Source organism: Nerophis ophidion, unplaced genomic scaffold (assembly GCF_033978795.1).
Source record: "Nerophis ophidion isolate RoL-2023_Sa unplaced genomic scaffold, RoL_Noph_v1.0 HiC_scaffold_83, whole genome shotgun sequence".
NCBI lineage: Eukaryota > Metazoa > Chordata > Actinopteri > Syngnathiformes > Syngnathidae > Nerophis > Nerophis ophidion.
Genome location: NW_026907005.1, coordinates 315,395 through 338,487, shown reverse-complemented (window position 1 = coordinate 338,487; position 23,093 = coordinate 315,395). Strand labels below are relative to the sequence as shown.

At 39.5% G+C, this 23,093-nt stretch overlaps 1 protein-coding gene across 1 annotated transcript; it reads left to right on the top strand.

The window, feature by feature from the left end:
- The first annotated feature begins 2,530 nt into the window (after positions 1-2,530).
- LOC133547255 (zinc finger protein 271-like) lies at positions 2,531-21,731 on the top strand. Its single transcript, XM_061893023.1, has 2 exons — positions 2,531-3,028; positions 18,134-21,731. The coding sequence occupies exons 1-2, from the start codon at positions 2,854-2,856 to the stop codon at positions 20,659-20,661; spliced, it is 2,703 nt and encodes a 900-aa protein (XP_061749007.1). The 5' UTR covers positions 2,531-2,853; the 3' UTR covers positions 20,662-21,731.
- Positions 21,732-23,093: the final 1,362 nt, after the last annotated feature.

The window sequence follows — 23,093 nt, the reverse complement described above, 5'->3', positions numbered from 1 at the left end:
GTATTCCAACGCACAATGGATCAGCTCTTTGCTGGATATCCATTCTCAGTCATTGTCGATGACATCATCATCGGAAGCCAAAAAAGGTGCTAGAACGTGTGAAGGAAATAAACCTCAAACTCAACATGCAGAAATGCAAATTTCGACTTGACCAAGTAAACTACGTTGGTCATATCTTCAGAAGTAAAGGTTTGAAAGCTGACCCCTCCAAAACTGCTGCCATCACAGACATGCCAGTCCCCACAGATGTCACTTCACTTCAACGTTTCCTGGGAATGGTTAACTATCTTGGCAAGCACATTCCAAACCTCAGTGACATCGCAACGCCACTGAGGAAGCTGACTCACAAAGAGACCGCATGGTGCTGGTTCCAGCAACACCAAGATGCTTTCGACCGCCTGAAAGCATGTCTCTCCTTTCCACCAGTATTGGCCTACTAAGATGTCAAAGAGCCAGTCAGGCTGACCTGTGAGGCGTCATGCTTTGGACTAGGAGCTGCCTCATGCAAAATGGAAGGCCAGTAGCCTTTGCATCCCGCGCCCTTACAGAAACAGAAAGTCAATACCCTCAAATTGAGAAGGAGCTTCTAGCTGTTGTGTTTGCATGCACCAAGTTCAGAGACTATGTGTATGGCAAGGCCACCACAGTAGAAACTGACCACCAATCGTTGGGGACTATCTTGAAGAAACCAATTCACAATGCCCCGGCCCGTCTTCAGCGGATGCTGCTACGCTTGCAAAGCTATGACATAAGCCTAATCTACAAAAAAGGAAAGCACATGTACTTGGCTGACACTCTTTCAAGAGCCCCTAATGCAACAGACAGTGAGAGCCCATCTGATAGTAGTTCTTTCGACGTCATGTCTGTGAGCTACATTTCTACAGCCCGCCTGGAAGAGCTCAAGAAGCACATGGAGGAGGTTGAAGTAATGCAGACTCAGTGTAGTTATCCAGCGTGGATGGCCTGCCAGAAAGACTCAGCTGCAGCCTGCCATTGAAGTTTTCTTCCCCTACAGAGACAAACTCACTGTGGAAGATGGAATTGTCATGAAAGGGCAGAAAGCAGTCATTCCAACGTCACTACAAAAGAGTACATTAAGATTGTACACAAAGGTCACCCAGGCATTGAAGCAACCAAACGCAGAGCAAGAGGTATCATCTTTTGGCCATCAATGTCACGAGACATCACTAAAGAACTACTTTTTTGCACAGTGTGCAGCAGCACAAAACCACATCAGCAGAAAGAACCACTTCATCTCCATCCAGTTCCAGACCTTCCGTGGTCACAGTTGCTACAGACATTTTTGAATGGCGTGGACAACACTACCAGGTGATAGTTAATTCCTATTCTAGATGTTTGAAATTGACCTTCTACAAAACATCACAGCGACAGTTGTAATTTCCAAAATGAAATAACATTTTTCATTGCACGGTACACCACACACACTGCTATCTGACAATGCAAGACAGTACAAGTGTGAGCAATTCAGGAAATTTGCTGAGGAGCGGGACTTCATCCACACCACCAGTAGCCCAGAGTTTCCCAAGTCGAATGGACATGCGGAAAGAGCTGTCAGGAGTGACAAGCAACTGATGGAGAAATCCCACCGGGACAAACCTTTTTTTTTTCTTTTTTTTTTTTTCTTCTTTGTCATGAAAAAGGGACGTTTTGTCATGAAAAAGGGAGTTTTTTGTGGTTGGTGCACTAGTTGTAAGTGTATATTGTGTTTTTATGTTGATTTAATAAAAAAAAACAAAAAAACATTATTATTATTATTTTTTTTTTTAATAAAAAATTCTTCCGCGGCCCGGTGGTTGGGGACCACTGTTCTAATGTACATACTTGTTCTTATGCTATCTGAACTCACTATGTTCTCTGCTGTCTGTACATATCCTACTTAGTAAGACCTACACTGTTTCAATGTCCACATTTCTCTGTTGATGCAATTGTTGATGACTGAAGTACTGATATCAACCAAAGCTCCTCATCCCACCCCCAGATTGTAAATAATGTAAATAATTAATTGTATATACTATGAGTATTAACCTGTGTGATGACTGTATTATGCTGATAGTATATATTTGTACCATGAATTGATTAACATGGACCCCGACTTAAACAAGTTGAAAACTTATTGGGGTGTTACCATTTAGTGGTCAATTGTACGGAATATGTACTGTACTGTGCAATCTACTAATAAAAGTATCAATCAATCAATCAATCAAAAATTATATTTCAAATATATAAACCGTATTTTACTTTAAATCATATATGTATGAAAATAATTAACTTGTACTGTTTTCAATGCACTTATTGTATTGTCTGTCTAATTGTAATAAATGCAGACGAGGCGTGTTCAACGTTGACTCACACAGCGTGCTCATAACCACATTCTAGCTGTCTGCATGGTGACATACGACACCACTTCACGGGGCTACCGCGCATGCTCGTCACTACTGTTGCATGCTGGGTAGTGTAGTTCTTATACTCCCTAGCTCAAAACATCACAACTATGACTCTTTGGCCCCGCCCCTACGGACGCATGCTTGGAAGACATGCGCTTTGCGGCAAAGTCCTCCTTTTCTCCACACACGCTTCTAAGCCTCGGCACATCTCCTCACATCGCTACTAACTACACTTTATTCATCCTCCGTGTCAGGGTAAACTCCACTCGTCTCAGCCAAATTTGGAGATTATTAGGCCCGTTTAGCTTGATAGTTGTTTGAGCGCGCCAATTAGCTTAGCATGCTAGTTAGCTTAGCTTGTTAGCCGCTAACAAAGAGACGCGGATTTGATCAACACATCGCTTAGTTAAGCTCAAGTGTGAGTGTAAAGTGTTGTGATTGTGTGAAAATGTGCGAAAGAACGATAGCAAAGTATGAGGAAGAACTTTGTTGTGTGAAAATGTGTGAAAGAACGATAGCAGAGTACAAAGAGGAACTTTCTCGTACAAAAGAAGAGAACGAGAGACTACGTCAACTATTGGAGGCTGTTTTCAAGAAACCTCAAGTTGTGTTACACAGAACAGGTTTGTTGACTTCTTACTCTCACATTTTTACTAACTTTATATTTCATCATGAACATGACGTGTTTGCAGCAGTCATTTCCATTAGATCAGGGGTGTCCAAACTTTTTCCACAGAGGGCCGAACACGGAAAAATGTAAGCATGCAGGGGCCATTTTTATATTTTTGATTTTCAAACCATAACAAAATATATGAATTTTTTTTTTAATCCTTAGGGCTCCTGGGGAGCATAAAGGGTCTCAGTCACTAAAATGTTAAAAAAAAGGTCAAAGTATTATTATTTTTTTTAATTTAATGCTTACAGTAAATCTCTATATCAACTTGAGGTTGATATAAAGTAAAACAAATAAGGTTTTGTGCCTTTTCAGTCAAAGACAACTTGTTTTTTCATCGTAAAACTGAAATATGCAGTATTTAGATAGATAGATAGTACTTTATTGATTCCTTCAGGAGAGTTCCTTTATTTAGCAATTCAAGCCCTCAAAGATCAATAATGCAGGACATCATTGATTTTAATTATTTAATATTTTTGAGTAATCACAGTGAAAAGTTAAATAAAATCCTACTAACGGTGGCAGAGGGGTTAGTGCGTCTGCCTCACAATACGAAGGTCCTGCAGTCCTGGGTTCAAATCCAGGCTCGGGATCTTTCTGTGTGGAGTTTGCATGTTCTCCCCGTGAATGCGTGGGTTCCCTGCGGGTACTCCGGCTTCCTCCCACTTCCAAAGACATGCACCTGGGGATAGGTTGATTGGCAACACTAAATGGGCCCTAGTGTGTGAATGTGAGTGTGAATGTTGTCTGTCTATCTGTGTTGGCCCTGCGATGAGGTGGCGACTTGTCCAGGGTGTACCCCGCCTTCCGCCCGATTGTAGCTGAGATAGGCGCCAGCGCCCCCCGCGACCCCGAACGGGAATAAGCGGCAGAAAATGGATGGATGGATGGATAAATATATTTGAGATCCGAAAGGTTCCCCACTCATAAAGTGATTCATTTTTATTAGATTTTTTTTTTTTTACTTTTAACACTTAAATTTAAAGATAAACTTCGGATATATCTGTCGATTTTAAGTTTGAACTATTATTTTGTGTATTTTATGTTCTTTTGTCCAAATTTTGATCTTTTTATATGGCAACCACACAACATATGCAATATTTTTCTACATAAAACATGGAAAAAAAAAAAAAATAAAGACACAAGGAAAAAAAAACTGCCTGCATGGCAGCTTTGTGTCAACATTGCCACGTTTTCTCATTATATTTCACCTCATTCCACTTTTTTTAAATGTGTTTTTGAATTTTTGCAATACTATCAATTTTGCAATTTTTGCAGAATGTGTGGCGGGTGGGTAAACGATTAGCTGCGGGCCGCAAATGGCCCCCAGGCCGCACTTTGGACACCCCTGCATTAGATAATGTCCAAATAGAGGTGATTTGGCACACTTATAATTAAAAAAACAAAAATAATGTTGTTTTTCATCAGATATGTAGTAGTATTGTATACGTCAGTGGTTCTCAAACTTTTTTTGTCATCCCCCACTTTGGACAAGGGGGAGTTTTCAAGCCCCACCTGCCCCCATCGCCACAACAGAACGCTAATGGGGCGGCATAGCTCGGTTGGTAGAGCAGCCGTGCCAGCAACTTGAGGGTTGCAGGTTCGATTCCCGCTTCCGCCATCCTAGTCACTGCCGTTGTGTCCTTGGGCAAGACACTTTACCCACCTGCTCCCAGTGCCACCCACACTGGTTTAAATGTAACTTAGATATTGGGTTTCACTATGTGTGTCACTAGAGAAAAGCGCTATATAAATATAATTCACTAATGCCAAGCTTAACATTTTCAAATGTATTGAACATCAAGTAACATTCATGTCAGGGTTTCCCACACATTCATTTATTTGTGGCGGCTCGCCACGAAAGAATTACGGCCGCCACAAATAAAAAATAAAAAAACATTTTCGGCTTTTGACTCGCTTGACCGCTCATAAAAGCAGTGGGACTCTGTCTGTGAATGGAGCTTGTAGTTACATATTATGTAAATATGATATAAATATGTACATAAAGTGATGTAATTATATTCCAACTCCGCGCTCTTCTTGGTCATTGCCGCCGCAAGAATATAATAATGAAAAAATGTTTTTAAGTGAAATTCCCTCCCGTTCCTCGCGCCCCACCTGTCATGTCTCTATTCCCCACAGGTGGGGCCCGCCCCACACTTTGAGAAACGCTGGTATATGTGGACGGGGGCCCTGCTTTGGTAATAATGTGTACCCCTCTCAGAGATCATATTTAGTTCCACTTCCAACATTCACATGATGGAAAATAAGATGAGATGGTAAAACGTGAACAGTTGTGGAACCTTTTTACTCGGGGGGTGACGGGATCTCGTTGGAAGCGCGATGTATGAGCAGACGCCGTTTAGGTAAAACAAAAAGGTGTCTGCCAATTTAGTTTACAATGTCATTACGTCAGTAGTTGTCAAACTTTTTTAACCAAGTACCACCTCAGAAAATACTTGGATTTCCAAGTACCACCATCATGAACAGCATTAAAATACAGTAGCATAGTAGGCCTTAATTATTCATTAAAAACAAGGAGGACACATTATTTAACGAGTATATTCAATAATTTTAAATACTGTTGCATTACACACAGTTTGAACAGTAACACTGTGTTTGCATGTAGGAATTGATTGAATGATTGATTGATACTTTTATTAGTAGATTGCACAGTTCGGTACATATTCCGTACAATTGAACACCCGAATAAGTTTTTCAACTTGTTTAAGTCGGGGTCCACGTTAATCAATTCATGTTACAAAATGAATTGATTGGAAAATAAAAGACTGTACTTAAATATTACATAGTGCACACTAGATAGATTCTGGTGCGCACCAGATAGTTTCTAGGATGCAGCTTCCTCAGTTGACCTCTGACCTGGTCCACAAAGATGACTAATGTCTGGTGGAGGAGTAGGGGGTTGCAACCATGGCTGGGGGGGAGAAGACGAGGGGGTGGCTGCGATGAGGAAAGGGCTAAAAAGGCAGTAAAAACTTTTTAAACAAAGTGTTTGCTCGTGACGTTTTTTTGAAATTTGTAGGTATATTCTTGCTATCGTTTTCAGAAGGTATAATATTGTGTTTCAGAGATATGCTTTGACATTTTTGCCGATGACATCTATTAAACAAGACAAGGAGCAAAGAAATCAAACACAGACAGGATTCAATTTAGCTCATGAGGAGAAACGTCTGGGCTGCAACTTCGTACAGTTTCCCACCACGCTCTGACGAGGGAGTTCCACGCGTCCTCTTTCCTTTGGGGCTTTTCTGATTACATAGCTTCAGATGTTTCTAAAGGGAGGGGGGTCGTAAATGGCTGTCGCACTCGATCATAAACAGTTCAAAGAAAAGGTGCCTTGTGCTGCGTCAGGTCTGCTCCCTCTCCGCTTTGTAGCTCTCGGGTCAAGAAAAGGTCTCCTGTGGCTGTCAATAGATCAAAGAAACCGACACCTTCATGTTGCATCCCATCGCAGATAGTGGAGTTTTACAAGCCTTTTGTTTGATAAGATGAAAGACAGCTTTGGGTGTTCTCGCAGGGGACCTGAATTCAATGGAAAACAAAGTTGTTTTATAACTTATATACAATTATTCTGACAATTTTGTTATTATTGTTGATATTATCTGGAATCGATTATTGGTCGCAGTAAAGTAGCAAATTGGGTAGTTTTTAGCTCTAAATGGGGTATTTCAACAAGTAAACAGTACAGTAGGTACTAGGTTTATACATGTGTAATGCCCATAAGGGTATTCCAGTACAATATGCCGAGATGAGATGTGTAAATATCAAAATATTACTTGAAATCAATTTTTGGCAGCAGTAAAGTGGTTGTTTTGGTATATATTAGCTTTGTAAAGGGTATTTCTACAAGTATACAGTAGGTAATTGATTTATATATATGTCATGCCCATAAGAGTATTTAGTAAAATATGCAGAGATGAGATGTGTCAGTATCAAAATATCACTTAAAATACATTTTTGGCAGCAGTAAAGTGGCCATTTGGGTAGATATTTGCTCTAAAAATGGTATTTCAACAAGTAAACGGTACAGTAGGTACTTGATTTTGATACATGTAATGCTCATAAGGGTATTTTAGTAAACTATGCAGAGATGAGATTTGTCAGTATCAAAATATTACTTGAAATCAAATTTTGGCAGCAGCAGAGTGGTTGTTTTGGTATATTTTAGCTTTGTAAAGGGTATTTCTACAAGTATACAGTACAGTAGGTACTTTATTTATATATATATGTAATGTCCATAAGAGTATTCTAGTAAAATATGCAGAGATGAGATGTGTCAATATCAAAATATTACTTAAAATACATTTTTGGCAGCAACAAAGTGGCCATTTGGGCAGATATTTGCTCTAAAAAGGGTATTTCAACAAGTAAACAGTACAGTAGGTACTTGATATTGATATATGTAATGCTCATAAGGGTATTCTAGTAAAATGCGTGTGTGTAAATATGCGATGTGTAAATATCAAAATATTACATCAGATCACTTTTTGATTGAAGATTCAAGATAGTTTATTGTCATATGTACAGTTAAACAGACAGTTTGCCGTACAATGAAAATCTTACTTTGCTAGTCCACCCTTCAACAAGTCACACTGTACTTAGCTAAAAATAAAAAATAAAAATGTATATACAAGGCACAGTAAGTAACATAACATTATTGCACATTCTGATTGACAGTCAACAGTATAAATATGGAGGTGACCTTGGGTCACAGCAGCAGTTAAAGTGTCTTTAGTGATCAACGGTGAAACGTGTCTACAGTGATGGTTCACAGTTAGGGGGTGGTCAAGGTAGCTGTCTTTTGTTCAAAAAGACAAAAGTAAAAACGGGGAGTTGGAGGGCGCTAGCATTCACAAGCCTGATGGCCTGTGGGAAGAAACTGTTTGTCAGTCTGGTAGTCCTGGATTTCAGGCTCCTGTATGGTCTGCCTGATGGTAGGAGGCTGAAGAGACTGTGTACTGTCCTTGATGATGTTGTGTGCTCTCCTGGTGGCCCTGGTAGACTACATGTCCTGTAGTGAGGGGAAGGCTGCTCCTGATATGTACTGAGCAGTTTTAATCACTCGCTGGAGTGCCTTCCTGTCCTTAGCAGTGCAGTTTCCATACCAGACCGTGATTGAGCTGGTAAGGACACTCTCAACCGTACTTCTATAGAAGTTGCTGAGAATTTTGGGTGGCATGCCAAATTTTCTCAGCCTTCTTAGGAAGTACAGTCGCTGCTGGGCTTTCTTTATTGTTTGTTGGGTGTTGTGATCCCAGGTGAGGTCCTCGCTGATGTGGGTCCCGGGGAATTTACAGGTTTTCACCCTGTCCACCTTTGTCCCCCCTATGTACAGAGGTGTGTACTGTGCACTCCTTCTCCATGGGTCAATAATCATCTCCTTGGTCTTGTCTGTGTTCAAGAAGAGATTATTATCCTGACACCAGGCCACCAGTTCCGCTACCTCCCTTCTGTACACTGCCTCAGATCCCCCGGTGATCAGTCCGACGACCGTAGTATCCTCTGCTAACTTGATGATAGTGGTCTTGTTCTGGGAGGCCACACAGTCGTGTGTGAAGAGGGTGTACAATAGGGGGCTCAGCACGCAGCCTTGGGGGGTCCCAATGCTTAGAACTTTTGTGCCTGATGTCTGGTTGCTGATTCTGACTGACTGGGGCCGGTTTGTGAGAAAGTTCAGGACCCAGTCACAGAGAGTTGGTGTCAGACAAACAGTGAGGAGTTTAGCAGTGAGTTTTTGTGGGATGACCGTGTTAAAAGTAGAGCTGTAGTCGATGAATAATAGCCTGGCATAGGTGTCCTTGCCCTCTACGTGGGTGAGGGTGGTGTGGATGACAGGGTTGACTTCATCCTCAGTGGACCGGTTCTGCCGGTAGGCAAACTGTAGAGCAGGGGTCACCAACGCGGTGACCGCGGGCACCGGTCACCTGTAAGGACCAGATAAGTCGCCCGCTGGCCTTTTCGAAAAATAGCTCAAATAGCAGCACTTACCAGTGAGCCGCCTCTATTTTCTAAATTGTATTTATTTAATAGCAAGCTGGTCTCGCTTTGCTTGACCTTTTTAATTCTAAGAGAGACAAAACTCAAATAGAATTTAAAAAATCCAAGAAAATATTTTAAAGACTTGGTCTTCACTTGTTTAAATACATTCATTTTTATTTTTTATTTGCTTCCTATAACTTTCAGAAAGACAATTCTAGAGAAAATATACAACCTTAAAATTGATTTTAGGATTTTTAAACACATTCACCTTTTTACCTTTTAAATTCCTTCCTCTTCTTTCCTGACAATTTAAATAAATGTTCAAGTTTTTTTTTTTATTGTAAATAATTTTTATTGTCTGTATTGTATTGTGTTGTAAATATTCATGTTTGAAATAAACTAAAGAAAGAAAGAAAGAAAATAGGAATAATAAATACTTTTTAATTTAATTCTTCATTTTAGCTTCTGTTTTTTCGACGAAGAATATTTGTGAAATATTTCTTCAAACTTATTATGATTAAAATTCAAAAAAATTATTCTGGCAAATCTAGAAAATCTGTAGAATCAATTTTAAATCTTATTTCAAATTCTTTCGAATTTCTTTTAAAATGTTTGATCTAGAAAATCTAGAAGAAATAACGATTTGTCTTTGTTAGAAATATAGCTTGGTCCAATTTGTTATATATTCTAACAAAGTGCAGATTGGATTTTAACCTATTCAAAACATGTCATCAAAACTCTAAAATTAATATTAATCAGGAAAAATGACTAATGATGTAACATAAATAATTTTTTTAATTTTTTCAAAAAGATTTAAATTAGCTAGTTTTTCTCTTCCTTTTTTTTTGTTTGAATTTTGAATTTCAAAGAGTCGAAATTGAAGATAAACTATGTTTCAAAGTTTAATTTTCATTTTTTTCGTATTTTCTCTTCTTTTAAACCGTTCAATTAAGTGTTTTTTCACAATTTATTCTCTACAAAAAAACTTTCCGTGAAAGGAAAAAAAAGTTAGGACGGAATGACTGACAGAAATACCCATTTATATATATATTTATATATATATATATATATATATATAGATTTATATATTAAAGGTAAATTGAGCAAATTGTCTATTTGTGGCAATTTATTTAAGTGTGTATCAAACTGGTAGCCCTTCGCATTGATCAGTACCCAAGAAGTAGCTCTTGGTTTCAAAAAGGTTGGTGACCCCTGCTGTAGAGGGTCCAGTGTGTCTGGGATGGTCTTCTTGATGTGTGACATGACTATCCTCTGGAAGCACTTCATCACTATTGGGGTGAGTGCAACAGACAGGTCACAGTGTTTTTCTTTGGCAGGGGCACGATGGTGGTGGTCTTGAAGCAGGTGGGCACAACAGCTTGTGTTAGTGACAAGTTGTATATGTCAGCAAGTACGTCAGCCAGCTCTGATGAACACACCCTGAGGGCCTGGCCAGGGGTGTTGTCTGGGCCGGCTGTCTTCCGTGGGTTTGTTTTCTTCAGAACTGTACGTACCTCTGCTGTTGTCATAGTGAGCGGTGGGTCCTGCGTGGGCTCCGTGGTCAGAACCCCTCTCTGTTAGTTGGTGTTGAGGATCTCGAAGCGGGCGTAGAACTCATTCAGCTCATCTGGCAGTGATTGTTGGCTGTTTGTGACCCCCCTGCTCCCCTGCTTGTAGTCTGTGATGTGTTGCAGGCCTTGCCACATGCGCCGGGAATCTGTGTTGAAGTGGAATCCCTCCAGCTTTTGTCTGCATTGTCCCTTGGCCTCGCTGATGGATTTACACATGTCATGTCTGGCCTTCTTGTAGTCCTCAGCATTGCCTGAGACAAATGCAGTGGAGCGGGCATGTAGCTTGGACCGAACATTAATCCAGGGTTTTTGGTTTGGGTATATCTTGTATTGTTTTTGGGGAACAATGTTTTCCACACACGTACTGATGTAGCCAGTTACACCGGAAGCATGTTCCTCTATGTCAGGGGTCGGGAACCTTTTTGGCTGAGAGAGCCATTTAAGCAAAATATTTTAAAATGTATTTCCGTGAGAGCCATATAATATTTTTTAACACTGAATACAACAAAATGTCTGCATTATTAAGTAAGATCAACATTTATAGAGTATAATATGTGACAAACTCGCATGGCAGCAGTAGTAGTGGCACCAAGATGCAGGAACCAGGAGAGCGAAGAACAGGTAAGATGAGGAACGCGCAAGACAAGCAGAAATAGAAACATGCTGATTGGCAGCAGGTGTGGACCGGCGGCCAACCAACAGCAGGTAAGGGGAAAAAACACAGCGCTCAGCGGTACAAACAGGAAATGGAAACAAAATAAGAGCACTGATGGAAAGTAAATACAAAACAAAGAAGCACGAACAGAAATGAAGTGACAGATCTTCACACAATAAGTCTCTTATTCTTTTTTAATAAAAGTTTCATTCGGAAGCTCACCGATGATAAATAAAATGCTTCTTACCATTAATGCGACTTCTTGAACAGGTGCGGTAGAAAACAGATGGATGGATTAAAATGTATGAAGTGAAGTGAAGAGAATTATATTTATTTAGCGCTTTTCTCTAGTGACTCAAAGCGCTTTACATAGTGAAACTCATTATCTAAGTTACATTTAAACCAGTGTGGGCGGGCACTGCGAGCAGGTGGGTAAAGTGTCTTGCCCAAGGACACAATGACAGTGACTAGGATGGCGGAAGCGGGGATCAAACCTGCAACCCTCAAGTTGCTGGCACAGCCACTGTATCAACCGAGCCATGCCGCCCCTAATACTGATTTTAAAAGATTCACAGCACAAGACAGAGAAAAAAAGACAAGTAAAATCGTTAAACGTTGACAATCCCTTATATTCCTTAGAACTGACCCATATATTCAAATGCAAATGACAGGTATGATTATTTTGTTGATTTTAAATTCTTAAAATCTGCCTGGAATATTTGTCCTCTATTCTGTTTACAATCATACGGAGCCCCTAAAGGGAGATGGATGTTTTGCGAGATCTTGCAATACTTTGGTATGAGAATGTTTTATATTTTGAACGTTATTTTTAACACTGTGATTACCAGCGGAATTATTCATTACTTATCATGCTAAGCAATGTCAGCTAAGATTTATCTAAGAGCCAGATGCAGTCATCAAAATAGCCACATCTGGCTCTAGAGCCATAGGTTCCCTACCCCTGCTCTAAATACACAGTACCATCATCCCTCTGAGCAGCAGTTTTGAACATGTCCCAGTCTGTACTCCCAAAGCAGTCCTGAAGCACTAGTTCAGTGTCTTCATTCCAAACTTGAACAGTTTTACTCACTGGGGGGGCTTGCTTGAGACGCTGTCTGTACGCTGGATATAGAAAAGCTGAGATGTGATCAGATAGTCCAAAGTGTGGTCTGGGTACAGCCTTGTAGGCTCCCCTCACGTTGCAGTACACCTGGTCCAGGGTGTTTATCTCCCTCGTAGTAAAGTTCACATATTGATGGTATTTTGGGAGGACACTCTTTAGGTGGTTAAAATCCCCAGCTGCCGTGAACGCAGCATCAGGGTGTGCGGTCTCTTGTTTACTGATGACGTCATGCAGCAGCTTCTGGGATGCTGTCCAAAAGCCAGGTTTCCGTGTAAATAAGAGCACAGCATTCTCTCAGTTCACGTTGGGATGTAGTCCTGGTTCTCAGCTCATCCAGCTTGTTGTCGAGTGAGCGCACGTTAGCTAGCAGCAAGCTAGGTAGTGGTGGTTGTGTAGCTCTAGCCTTTAGCCTAGCATGTAGCCCCGCCGTCTTGTTGTTGTTGTTTTGTGGTTAGCTGGCTCTCGTCGTAGCAGAAAGTTGAAGTCCGTCAGACTATAAGTGACCTCTCAGTGAGCTTTTCCAATGTCCAGAAGTGCATCTCTGTTTTATCTCAGTGTTGCGTGCAAAAACTTTGCATTTAGGATGCAAATTAGTACTACAAACCCCGTTTCCATATGAGTTGGGAAATGGTGTTAGATGTAAATATAAACGGAATACAATGATTTGCAAATCATTTTCAAGCCATATTCAGTTGAATATGCTACAAAGACAACATATTTGATGTTCAAACTGATAAACTTTTTTTTTTATGCACATAATCATTACCTTTAGAATTTGATGCCAGCAACACATGACAAAGAAGTTGGGAAAGGTGGTAATGAATACGGATTAAGTTGAGGAATGCTCATCAAACACTTATTTGGAACATCCCACAGGTGTGCAGGCTCATTGGGAACAGGTGGGTGCCATGATTGGGTATAAAAGCTGTTTCCGTGAAATGTTAAGTAATTCACAAACAAGGATTGGTAGAGTGTCATCATTTTGTAAGCAAATTGTCGAACAGTTTTAGAACAACATTTCTCAACAAGCTATTGCAAGGAATTTAGGGTTTTACCATCTACGGTCCGTAAAATCATCAAAAGGTTCAGAGAATCTGGGGAAATCACTGCACATAAGCGATGATATTACGGACCTTCGATCCCTTAGGCCAGGGGTCGGGAACCTTTTTAGCTGAGAGAGCCATACAAGCCAAATATTTTAAAAGTATTTCTGTGAGAGCCATATAATATTTTTTTTAAGACTGAATACAACTATTATTCTATCTTATTTCAATTATTGTGCAGAAATATTGGGAAATACATATCATATCAACATAATGCTTTTATTTCACAGAAACGAGCAATTTGTATAATTTTTAAAGTACGATATAGCGACCACACAAAACCACTTCATTAGGTCACAATTACTAAAACTAAAAGACATTGTAGAATTGAATAGTCTATTAATGATGTTCAAAGCGAGAAATACAATTCTTCCAAAGGACGTACAAAAGTTGTGTGTTCACATCTGGAGATGAGAACCACAGAAGGCCGTATGACTTTAAACATCCAAGAGTGCCAACAAATTTGAAACAAATGTGCTTGTCTGTTGTTGCTGTGAAAGCATGATATTCTCTAAACAAAGACTTAAAAAGCTGTGAGAATACCTTTGTTTTTAAAAAGTTATAAAAAGAGAAAACTGGAATTATATCAAACTGAATTTTGATTTAGATTGGACGTGTCATTGTGAAAATACTTAAAGGAAAATTGAAAAGTATGTTGGAGTTCGGGTGTTGTTGGAGGGAACAGTTATAAAGTCATCGAAAATAATTGGTGTTAAAAAGGGGGGCAGATAAATATAAGAATATTATTCTTCCATCTGCTCCTTTCTGATCATGGAAATGTATAAGAAACAAAAAAAACAATGAAAGTGTCAATTGTACGTGGCTTGTATATATGCATTTTAATGAAAGGAATAACAATAAATGATGATGATGCATTCATTTTTAAGTAAGTCCAACATTTTTTTGAGTATAATAAGTCTCTTATTATTTTTAATAACATTGTTATTCTGAAGCTAACCAACAATAAATAAAATACTTCTTACCATTAATGCGACTTCTTGAACAGGTGCGGTAGAAACCGGATGGATGGATTAAAATGCATGAAAATATTTTATATTTTGAACGTTATTTTTGACACTATGATTACCGGCAGAATTATTCATTACTTACCATGTTTAGCAATGTCAGCTAAGATTTATCTGAGAGCCAGGTGCAGTCATCAAAAGAGCCACATCTGGCTCTAGAGCCATAGGTTCCCTACCCCTGCCTTAGGCGGTACTGCATAAAAAACTGACATCAGTGTGTAAAGGATATCACCACAGGGCCCCCTGGAACACTTCATAAAACCACAGTCAGTAACTACAGTTGGTCGCTACATCTGTAAGTGCAAGTTAAAACTCTACTATGCAAAGCCAAACCCATTTACCAACAACACCCTGAAACACCGCCGGCTTGGCTGGGCCCGAGCTCATCTAAGATGGACTGATGCAAAGTGGAAAAGTGTTCTGTGGTCTGACGAGTCTTCATTTCAGATTATATTTGGAAACTGTGGATGTGGTGTACTCCGGAACAAAGAGGAAAATAACCATCCGGATTGTTATTGGCGCAAAGTTGAAAAGCCAGCATGTGTGATGGTATGGGGGTGTATTAGTGTCCAATGCATGGGTAACTTACACATGTGTGATGGTATGGGGGTGTATTAGTGTCCAATGCATGGGTAACTTACACATGTGTGATGGTATGGGGGTGTATTAGTGCCCAAGGCATGGGTAACTTACACATCTGTGAAGGCACCATTAATGCTGAATGGTCCATACAGGTTTTGGAGCAACATATGTTGTCATCCAAGCAACGTTATCATGGATGCCCCTGCTTATTTCAGCAAAACAATGCCAAGCCACGTGTTACAACAGCGTGGCTTTGTAGTGAAATAGTGCATGTACTAGACTGGCCTGCCTGCAGTCCAGACATGTCTCCCATGGAAAATGTGTGGCGCATTATGAAGTGTAAAATACGACAACAAGACCCCGGACTGGGCTTCACGGTGGAAGAAGGGTTAGTGCGTCTGCCTCACAATACGAAGGTCCTGTAGTCTTGGGTTCAATCCCAGGCTCTGGATCTTTCTGTGTGGAGTTTGCATGTTCTCCCCGTGAATGCGTGGTTTCCCTCCGGGTACTCCGGCTTCCTCCTACTTCCAAAGACATGCACCTGGGGATAGGTTGATTGGCAACACTAAATGGTCCCTAGTGTGTGAATGTGAGTGTGAATGTTGTCTGTCTATCTGTGTTGGCCCTGCCATGAGGTGGAGACTTGTCCGGGATGTCCCACGCCTTCCACCCGATTGTGGCTGAGATGGGTGCCGGCGACCCCAAAAGGGAATAAGCGGTGGGAAATGGATGGATGGAAGACCCCGGACTGTTGAACGACTGAAGCTCTACATAAAACTAGAATGGGAAAGAATTCCACTTTCAAAGCTTCAACAATTAGTTTCCTCAGTTCCCAAACGTTTATTGAGTGTTGTTAAAAGAAAAGGTGATGTAACACAGTGGTGAACATGCCCTTTCCCAACTACTTTGGCACGTGTTGCAGCCATGAAATTCTAAGTTAATTATTATTTGCAACAAAAAAAAAAAGTTTATGAGTTTGAACATCAAATATTTTGTCTTTGTAGCATATTCAACTGAATATGGCTTGAAAAGGATTTGCAAATCATTGTATTCTGTTTATATTTACATCTAACACAATTTCCCAACTCATATGGAAACGGGGTTTGCATAATAAATAAAAAACGTAAATGTTGTCAGGAGGACGACGTAAAGACGTCAGTCACGGGGGGGGCGCCATCTTGAAAAAAAGTCATTGTTGATATAATATGCCTTATTTTTTTGTGAAGTTCAGTGATTATTGACTAGATTATTACTTTGGGAATGTGAGAGAAGAGTTGTGGTCTTGTGAGAATTGTCTGCATTCACACACAATTCCTTGAACAATTGCCTCATCTACTTATTATTATTATTATTATTATTATTATTAAATGTAGCTTACCATATTGCTGAAAGTTTTAACTTCCCCTTGGGGATTAATAAAGTACCGTATTTCCTTGAATTGCCGCCGGGGCGCTAATTAATGTAAAACCTCTTCTCACTCCGGCACTTACCAAAGGCATGCGGTGTATTTAGGCCTGCGCTTAAAAATTTGAGTGTGATGTAAGGATACATCATGAAAAGCACATTTAATAAAAAAAAGTTATTATGGTCTTACCTTTACTTATAAATGATGTCTATGCGCAGCTCCTTCTGATCAAAAGCATCGATAACTTGTTTATAGAAGTCTTCCTTATCTTTCTTCAGTTTTAAAAGTCTCTCTGTCTCGATGGAGATCTTCCATTATTACCTCCTGCTTCGATTGAAAGTCCAGTTTAGAAAACTGTTTTATTTTAGATATATGTAATCCTCCATGTTAAAAGTGCAAGCGAGAGGAAAAAATAAACACACGCTGCTCACTCTTGCTGCTTGTTGTCACTTCTTCTGCAGCCAAGTAGTCGCAAGAAGGATCACTAGCGCCCTCTACCACCAGGAGGCGGGAGTCATTTAATGACTCATATTTGACACACGCAGCTACGGTATATTAATAAAACATAGCTGCTTACTGTTCTTTTTAGCATCTTCAACAGCTTGGACCTTAAACCCTACTGAATAGCTCTTAATCGTCTTCCCTTTATGCGATTTCAAATGATTGAAATCAGCCTCCTCCATTTTGAAAATGATGACAGGTGAAGTGTCACTCGTGACGTGACAAGTTTGACCCGACGGGAATTGTAGGCATATGCTAATTATTTGGCGAAACGAGTTTGACCCGGCTTTAATCCTGAGCCGGCGGTAATGCTAAGCATGCGCTAATTAGTTTGCGAAACGTGTTTGACCCGGCAGTAATTCTAGGCAGGTGCATACTATATACCCGGCGGCAATTCAAGGAAATACGGTCTGTCTGATACTGATTCTGATTGAATGTGTGGACTGCATGAATGATGCCTTCTCAGTTCTCACTCTAACGCAATTTGAATGTCTAGAAACACACTAAATTAATATAATCCATTATTACTAATATTAATAAGGTTAAAAAGTTATCTTTTGAAGGTGTAGTCAGTAATCTGATTACTTCTTCCCAGTTTAACTGTGGTGACACTATCTAAATGAAAGCAAAACAGATGTCTTCTTTCTTGGCCAACATGTTGACTGTGCTCATGGTTCTTTTATAACAGACATGTCTCTTAAGATGAATAGGAAAATGACTAATTATTGTCCACCAGCAGGGGGAGCTCATCACTAGTACTACTGTGTGGAAGCTGGCATGTGGTACATTATTTCCTGTGTGTGTATGACTTATTCAGAGGGAGAACAGCACACTTTTACGTATGGCGTCTACCATTAAGGATTGCAGGAATGACTTTTAGGATGTTTTTATATGAATAAGGAGGATTGGATGTTGGCCTGGGAAGGTATTCCCCTGAAGGTCTTCTGCATGTGTCAGCTGGAAGTACCCTGACTGCTGTGAGGGGAAACTGATGAGATTGTGAAATCATTTCTTGGTGTAGGACAATGTCTCATGTGATTGAGCAAAGCTGGACTTTTCTGAAGAATGTTTGTTTTCTCCTGTTCCACAGACCTCAATAAAGAACATCTTCCTCATGAGCAGGAAGAAGAGCCACAGCCCCACCACATTAAAGAGGAAAAAGAGGTACCACATTCCCAACACATTAAAGACGGAGGAGAGGACCCACAGCCCCCCCACAATAAAGCGAAACATGAGACGCCACAGACCCATAATGTTAAACTGACCCTTCACAATAAAAGGCAAGCGGAGGACCCACTGATCTTACACATCAAAAATGAAGAGGAGGACCCACTGACCCCTCACTTTAAGGAGCAAGAGAACCTGCTGACCCCTCACATTAAAAAGGAAGAGGAGGACCCACTGACACCCTACTTTAAAGAGGAAGAGGAGGACCAAGAGCCGCCGCACATTAGAGAGGAAGAGGAGGAAGAGGGCATCAGTCAGCCTAAATGGTTGGAGGAGTTCCCAGTGACTGGTGTCCCTGTGAAGAGTGAAGATGATGAGGTGAAAGGTGAAAGTGAGGAGAGGGGAGGGGGGGAGCCTCCAAGCAGCAGCTCAACACAACACATGACAACAGAAGCTGATGGAGACCACTGTGGAGGATCACAAGCAGACAAGCTCTTAGCTCCACTATCAGATAGTGAGGACACAACGTCACACTCTCCTGACACTGATGATGAAGACTCTAAAGATGATAAGACATGTCACACTGACAACACTCACTTCACATCTTCTCACTCTCACAAAACTTTTAAATACCATTGTAGTCTGAAAAGACACATGAGAACACACACTGGAGAAAAACCTTTTTCTTGCTCAGAATGTAGTAAAGGTTTTACACGAAGTCAACATTTGAAAGTACACATGAGAACACACACCAGTGAAAAACCTTTTTCTTGTTCAACCTGTGGTAAAGGTTTTACACAAAGTCAACATTTGAAAGTACACATGAGAACACACACTGGTGAAAAACCTTTTTCCTGTTCAATCTGTAGTAAAGGTTTTACACGAAGTCAGAGTTTGAAAGAACACATGAGAACACACACTGGTGAAAAACCTTTTTCCTGTTCAAACTGTGGTAGAGGTTTTACACGAAGTCAGAGTTTGAAAGAACACATGAGAATACACACTGGTGAAAAACCTTTTTCCTGTTCAATCTGTGGTAAAGGTTTTACACATACTAACAAATGGAAAAGACACATGAGAATACACACTGAGGAAAAACCTTTTTCCTGTTCAACCTGTGGTAAAGGTTTTACACGAAGTCAGGGTTTGAAAGAACACATGAGAATACACACTGGTGAAAAACCTTTTTCCTGTTCAACCTGTGGTAGAGGTTTTACACGAAGTCAGAGTTTGAAAGAACACATGAGAATACACACTGGTGAAAAACCTTTTTCCTGTTCAATCTGTAGTAAAGGTTTTACACGAAGTCAGAGTTTGAAAGAACACATGAGAACACACACTGGTGAAAAACCTTTTTCCTGTTCAAACTGTGGTAGAGGTTTTACACGAAGTCAGAGTTTGAAAGAACACATGAGAATACACACTGGTGAAAAACCTTTTTCCTGTTCAATCTGTGGTAAAGGTTTTACACATACTAACAAATGGAAAAGACACATGAGAATACACACTGAGGAAAAACCTTTTTCCTGTTCAACCTGTGGTAAAGGTTTTACACGAAGTCAGGGTTTGAAAGAACACATGAGAATACACACTGGTGAAAAACCTTTTTCCTGTTCAACCTGTGGTAAAGGTTTTACAGTAGGTCAGAGTTTGAAAGTACACATGAGAACACACACTGGTGAAAAACCTTTTTCCTGTTCAACCTGTGGTAAAGGTTTTACACACAGTAGCAAATTGAAAAGACACATGAGAATACACACTGGTGAAAAACCTTTTTCCTGTTCAATCTGTAGTAAAGGTTTTACACGAAGTCAGAGTTTGAAAGAACACATGAGAACACACACTGGTGAAAAACCTTTTTCCTGTTCAAACTGTGGTAGAGGTTTTACACGAAGTCAGAGTTTGAAAGAACACATGAGAATACACACTGGTGAAAAACCTTTTTCCTGTTCAATCTGTGGTAAAGGTTTTACACATACTAACAAATGGAAAAGACACATGAGAATACACACTGAGGAAAAACCTTTTTCCTGTTCAACCTGTGGTAAAGGTTTTACAGAAAGTCAGAGTTTGAAAGTACACATGAGAACACACACTGGTGAAACACCTTTTTCCTGTTCAACCTGTGGTAAAGGTTTTACAGTAGGTCAGAGTTTGAAAGTACACATGAGAACACACACTGGTGAAAAACCTTTTTCCTGTTCAACCTGTGGTAAAGGTTTTAGACACAGTCAGAGTTTGAAAGTACACATGAGAACACACACTGGTGAAAAATCACATTCCTGTTCAATCTGCAACAGAAGCTTTAGTGAGCGATCAACCCTTGTAAGACACATGAGAAAACACCCAGGAGAGAAAGTGTTGAGTTGCAGTGTGTGTGGTGAAAGATTGTCTTCTAAGTACCAGTGTAAGAAACACAAGTGTGCCGGTGAGAACAGCAGCAGCAAATGAAACTGCAGGATTTGAAATAAACTGTCCAGACTTTCATTTTGACTTTCTAACAACATCAGCACATATAACATGTGTGACATTGTTGTTTGTCTAACAATCTTTTTAATATGATCTTTACATTTATAGATTACATAGTTTGAAATATAAAAGTATTACATATTTGTACTTGTAATTGTTGATAACCCCATAGATTATCACCTTTATATGATATACATATGTACTGGTTCACATCTGAAACATCTTCTGGACCACTTCAGGAAGCATATTATTATTTACTTTATACATCATTTGAACAGTTGTCTTTTATACAATTTTAAAATGTGTGACTTTATGAATCATTTGTTGGGTCTCTGTAATCCATGTTATTAATAATCTTCATTACTCTCTTTTGTAATAAGATGATTGTGTTGTGATTATTTTATATGTATGTCCCCAGACCTTTATGCAATATAAAAGTGAGAGAAAATGGCTGAATTGTTTGAGGAAGGATTTATTTTGTTTTTGTTTTTTTTACAAACTGACATTTGTGGATAAAACAAAAATTCCCATTAATGGGTTTCAATTTTTTTTTAATGTATGTATTCTTTTTAAACATCCACAAAACTATATCGACATGAATCAAAGTTCAGAGTGTCAGTAAAAAGCTAATATTGTACATCATCCCACAGATATTTACTTTGCATTCTGTTGGAGCCAAATTTCTTTATTTGTTTATTTAGTTTTTATTTAGTTTTCTGTAATTGATTGCTGGCCTCAGTTGATGCTGAATTTCCTTTTCGGCAGATTGCTCCGCCCACTTCCTCTTGAGAACCAGGAGATGTTGACAGGGATGGGACCGTTGCTATGGTGCGGTTGCTATGGTAACGTCATTTAATTGGGTTCAGGTGGGAACACTGGAGGGGCGACTGCATGGAGGACACAAACTGTTTACAAGCTTGCTGTGTGTGGTCAGGTCTCACTGCTGTGACAATGTTGCATCCAAGTCAAGGTCAGCATACTTTATGTTCTACAGCCTACATGTCATTTCAGTTTGATAGCCAAAAATAAACTGATTGTCATATCCAAACATATTTCCACAGTACTGGACATTGAATCATTTGCACGCTACTACAACTCAACATGTACTACTATCATAAGTCAACTTAACTACTACCATAACTCAACCTGTACTACTATCATAAGTCAACTTAACTACTACCATAACTCAACCTGTACTACTATCATAAGTCAACTTAACTACTACCATAACTCAACCTGTACTACTATCATAAGTCAACTTAACTACTACCATAACTCAACCTGTACTACTATCATAAGTCAACTTAACTACTACCACAACCTGTACTACTATCATAAGTCAACTTAACTACGACCATAACTCAACCTGTACTACTATCATAAGTCAACTTAACGACTACCATAACTCAACCTGTACTACTATCATAAGTCAACTTAACTACTACCATAACTCAACCTGCACTACTATCATAAGTCAACTTAACTACTACCATAACTCAACCTGTACTACTATCATAAGTCAACTTAACTACTACCACAACCTGTACTACTATCATAAGTCAACTTAACTACGACCATAACTCAACCTGTACTACTATCATAAGTCAACTTAACTACTACCATAACTCAACCTGTACTACTATCATAAGTCAACTTAACTACTACCATAACTCAACCTGTACTACTATCATAAGTCAACTTAACTACTACCATAACTCAACCTGTACTACTATCATAAGTCAACTTAACTACTACCATAACTCAACCTGTACTACTATCATAAGTCAACTTAACTACTACCATAACTCAACCTGTACTACTATCATAAGTCAACTTAACTACTACCATAACTCAACCTGTACTACTATCATAAGTCAACTTAACTACTACCATAACTCAACCTGTACTACTATCATAAGTCAACTTAACTACTACCATAACTCAACCTGTACTACTATCATAAGTCAACTTAACTACTACCATAACTCAACATGTACTACTATCATAAGTCAACTTAACTACTACCATAACTCAACCTGTACTACTATCATAAGTCAACTTAACTACTACCATAACTCAACCTGTACTACTATCATAAGTCAACTTAACTACTACCATAACTCAACATGTACTACTATCATAAGTCAACTTAACTACTACCATAACTCAACCTGTACTACTATCATAAGTCAACTTAACTACTACCATAACTCAACCTGTACTACTATCATAAGTCAACTTAACTACTACCATAACTCAACCTGTACTACTATCATAAGTCAACTTAACTACTACCATAACTCAACCTGTACTACTATCATAAGTCAACTTAACTACTACCACAACCTGTACTACTATCATAAGTCAACTTAACTACGACCATAACTCAACCTGTACTACTATCATAAGTCAAC